The 3294-nt window shown below is 35.6% G+C and overlaps 1 protein-coding gene across 1 annotated transcript; it reads left to right on the top strand.

Moving 5' to 3' along the window:
* The first annotated feature begins 612 nt into the window (after positions 1–612).
* On the top strand, positions 613–2349 carry LOC141628912 (uncharacterized). Its single transcript, XM_074441997.1, has 4 exons — positions 613–1255; positions 1478–1602; positions 1784–1899; positions 1994–2349. Exons 1-4 carry the CDS (start codon positions 820–822, stop codon positions 2247–2249), a joined length of 933 nt encoding a protein of 310 aa, XP_074298098.1. The 5' UTR covers positions 613–819; the 3' UTR covers positions 2250–2349.
* Positions 2350–3294: the final 945 nt, after the last annotated feature.

Below are 3294 nucleotides of genomic sequence, written 5' to 3'. Positions count from 1 at the left end.
TATATACAAGATATATATTGCATATATAATTATTAGGAGTCGTTTGATTACCCTTTCAAAACACCTGAATATTGATGGGATTTACAAAATTAATGAGTTGTTGTTTGCCCCCAAATCCTATGAATCCATAAGAAGTGCATTCCAACCAGAGGCCTCTCTACCAATTCATGTGAAATGCATATATAATCATGTATTACTACACCCTTCATCCCGATCATTTGTTTGCCTATTTTATTGTGCGATGTTTCAGCCAATTGATTTTATGTTTGTCTTTCGATTTTACAAAAGACTTTGATGGGCAATTGGATCCTCTACTCCCAAATTCGCTCCACTTGTCTCACAATGATCTTATTATAAAACCTTCTCATATACAAATAAGTAACATCGATCGTATACAAAGGTCGAAAGTACGTATTCCGTAGCAAGTACGTATTTATTTATTAGTTAGCATTGACAAGTTAGTTGGCAAAGCTTCCGTGATTCTCTCGTGTATTCGCATATTCCATTTTGAACTCGACTTGCATATTGTCATCTGTAACCAAAAACGTTGAACTTCTCTTCTTCTTCCAGATTGACATCATACATCGCTAAATCACGCTTAACAACTTACTAAATTATGAAAAAGTCAAATAAAAACACACTATTATTTCTACATATACATAGTTATACATACATTATTTACATACATACATACTGGTTGAATATAAAATTATCACAAATTAATGTCCATATAATAATTCCTTACAATATTGGCTAGCCGCCGATAGTACAGCCGAAACGACGACGGGTTATCCGACGTGCTAATAATATTGAGAGCTAATGTCGTCACAGGTCAAAGATAAGAAAGGCGAATGTTCGCCTGCCGCGGTATTACCACCACATAATATTCCTGTTATTGAAGACGACGGTGATATTTTTCGAGAACTCGGTTTTGAACCGATAAATGAGTGGAGCGACAGGACGACGACATATCATAATCTTGAGATTATTGAGGAAGCAGACGAAATAACTTCATCGACGTCACATATTCATCGTGAAAAGGGAAATAATAGTATACAAACTACTAGTTTGTTCTCTATTGATATAAACACTCTGAGATCATCGGATGCTAATAATGTGGTCTATGTCGCGGTAGGCAAGAGCGAGTCTAGCTCCGATGCTCTATTGTGGGCTCTCAATAATGCGGTTATTCCTGGAAGCACTCTTGTTTATCTTGTTCATATCTTTTCCGAGATCAAATTCATCCCTAGTCCAAGTAAGTACTACTAATGTCACTCATGTGACCTGTTAGATAAGGTAAAATTAAAGTGAAAGGGTAATAATGTCACTCTGAAATTACTAATGTCACTCATGTTTGTGAGACCGTAAATAGTAACATGTCCTTATACTTTACTTGTATTGTTGTGTCATTAACAAATAATTATTTCCCTAAAAAAGCGTTGACCGATGTTAGTATAATTGTTTCAAATAAATGCAGTGGGAGGAGGCTGGGTACACAAGAGTCAAGTGAGTCGAGATCTGGTCGAGAACTATGTCACTAAGGAAAGTAATAAGAGAAGACAACTCCTTACCAACTACGTTGACAAATGCAATAGTCATCTGGTAATTCTATGAATATTTCTCATTTTCATTAACTATAGTAAATGCCTTTTTGCGACTCTCCTTATCTAGCAATGTGACAATTTGCGAGAGGCATTGAGACACTAGGATAATGTTGTTGTTGTAATAGTAATTAGTAAATGCATTTTTGCTTTTAATTTGGGAGCAAATAAATAACAAACAGGTACAAGTGGAGACGATATTGATTGAGAGCGATTCTGTAGGAAAGGCGATTGTGGACCTAATTTCTGTACTTAACATTCCTAAGCTCATTCTCGGAATTTCCAAGTCCAATCTCAGGTACGCGCTAGTAGTATTATATATATACTCCCTCCGTCTCAGTTAATTGTTTGTTTTGCGAGAAACATAAGATATGCGGATAATGATGTAACAGGAAACTTAGGGCAGGAAAATGGAATGGGAGTATAGTTGCAGATGAAGTAGTAAAAAGCGCGGTGGGAGGCGGGTGTGAGGTTAAGGTAATATGTCAAGGCAAGGACATTATGTCTTCCGAGCTTGGACATCAATCTGAGTCTCCCAAAGCCACGCCTGAACAAGGTGATGGCCAGCCTCAGCCTCAGCCTCAGCATCAGCAACCTCCCAACTTCAGTTCCTTGTATTGTTGTTTCGGATCCTCTATTCAACAATGATGATGAGCATGAAGGGTTAGATCAGTCGGACTCAGGAGCGCACGGACATATCATTTGGAGTGTAATAATTACTTCTTTATAAAAATCAAATTGCTTCATCCGATTCATTTGTTTTTTATTATAAGTTTGATTAAAATATTATTCATAAAAATAATAAAAAGGTAAATAACTAAATGAATCGGAGGATGTACTAACTACTCCGTATTACCGGAAAACTTGTACGAGTATGTTATTTGACACAAATACCTTGTATATAAACAAGTTTTGGCAATTATTCAACTAGTCAAGTAATCAAGTACTCATTTGCTTTTTGTCACTATTTATGATCGAAAAAAATCTTTACGATTTCTTGCAATGTATAAGGAGTCGTTTGGTTCATGAAGGCATTAGATTTTCCTAGGAAATGCTAATTCATAGGAATTAAGTTCCTACATTGAATTCATGTGATTTGAGAAAACTTGTTTGGTTATCAATGTAGGAATCTAATTCCACCGGAACTTTCAATTACCTAGGGGGGGTTAGGTAAGCCAATTCCCCCATTATGTAGGCATTGGAAGTTCCTAGGAAGTTAGAATTCCTCCATTTTACAAAAAATATGTCAACCAAACAAGTCTTGATTTTTCAATTCATGGGATTTCCCAATGCCTACGTTTTATCGAGGCAACCAAACGACTCCTAAGAATAGATATAGTCATGCGAGATCTTGTGTGATTCATAAAAGTACAATAAGAATATTAAATTTTTATATTTTATTTATAAGATAATAATTTCGATGCAATTTGTGCATCGGCAAATGTGCAAAACGTAAATGGTGTATTTGAAATTGAATGGAGGGATATAAAATACTCCATAATCGACTCAACGATAGTACGAGTATATGTTTTTTTACTATTCTCTCCGCCTTAATATATCTTCCACTTTTTACAAGTACCTAAAGTTTAAGAAATAGGAACACAAATTATCAACGATGTTAAATCATGCAAGGGGTCAGGGTCATACCTACAAGGAGGAGAAATAGTTCACTTCATAAGCCCTTTTGCTTATA

The sequence above is a fragment of the Silene latifolia genome, chromosome 2 (assembly GCF_048544455.1).
Source record: "Silene latifolia isolate original U9 population chromosome 2, ASM4854445v1, whole genome shotgun sequence".
Lineage (NCBI taxonomy): Eukaryota > Viridiplantae > Streptophyta > Magnoliopsida > Caryophyllales > Caryophyllaceae > Silene > Silene latifolia.
Note: the sequence above shows the minus strand (reverse complement) of the source record. Positions and strands in the feature narration are given on the sequence as shown.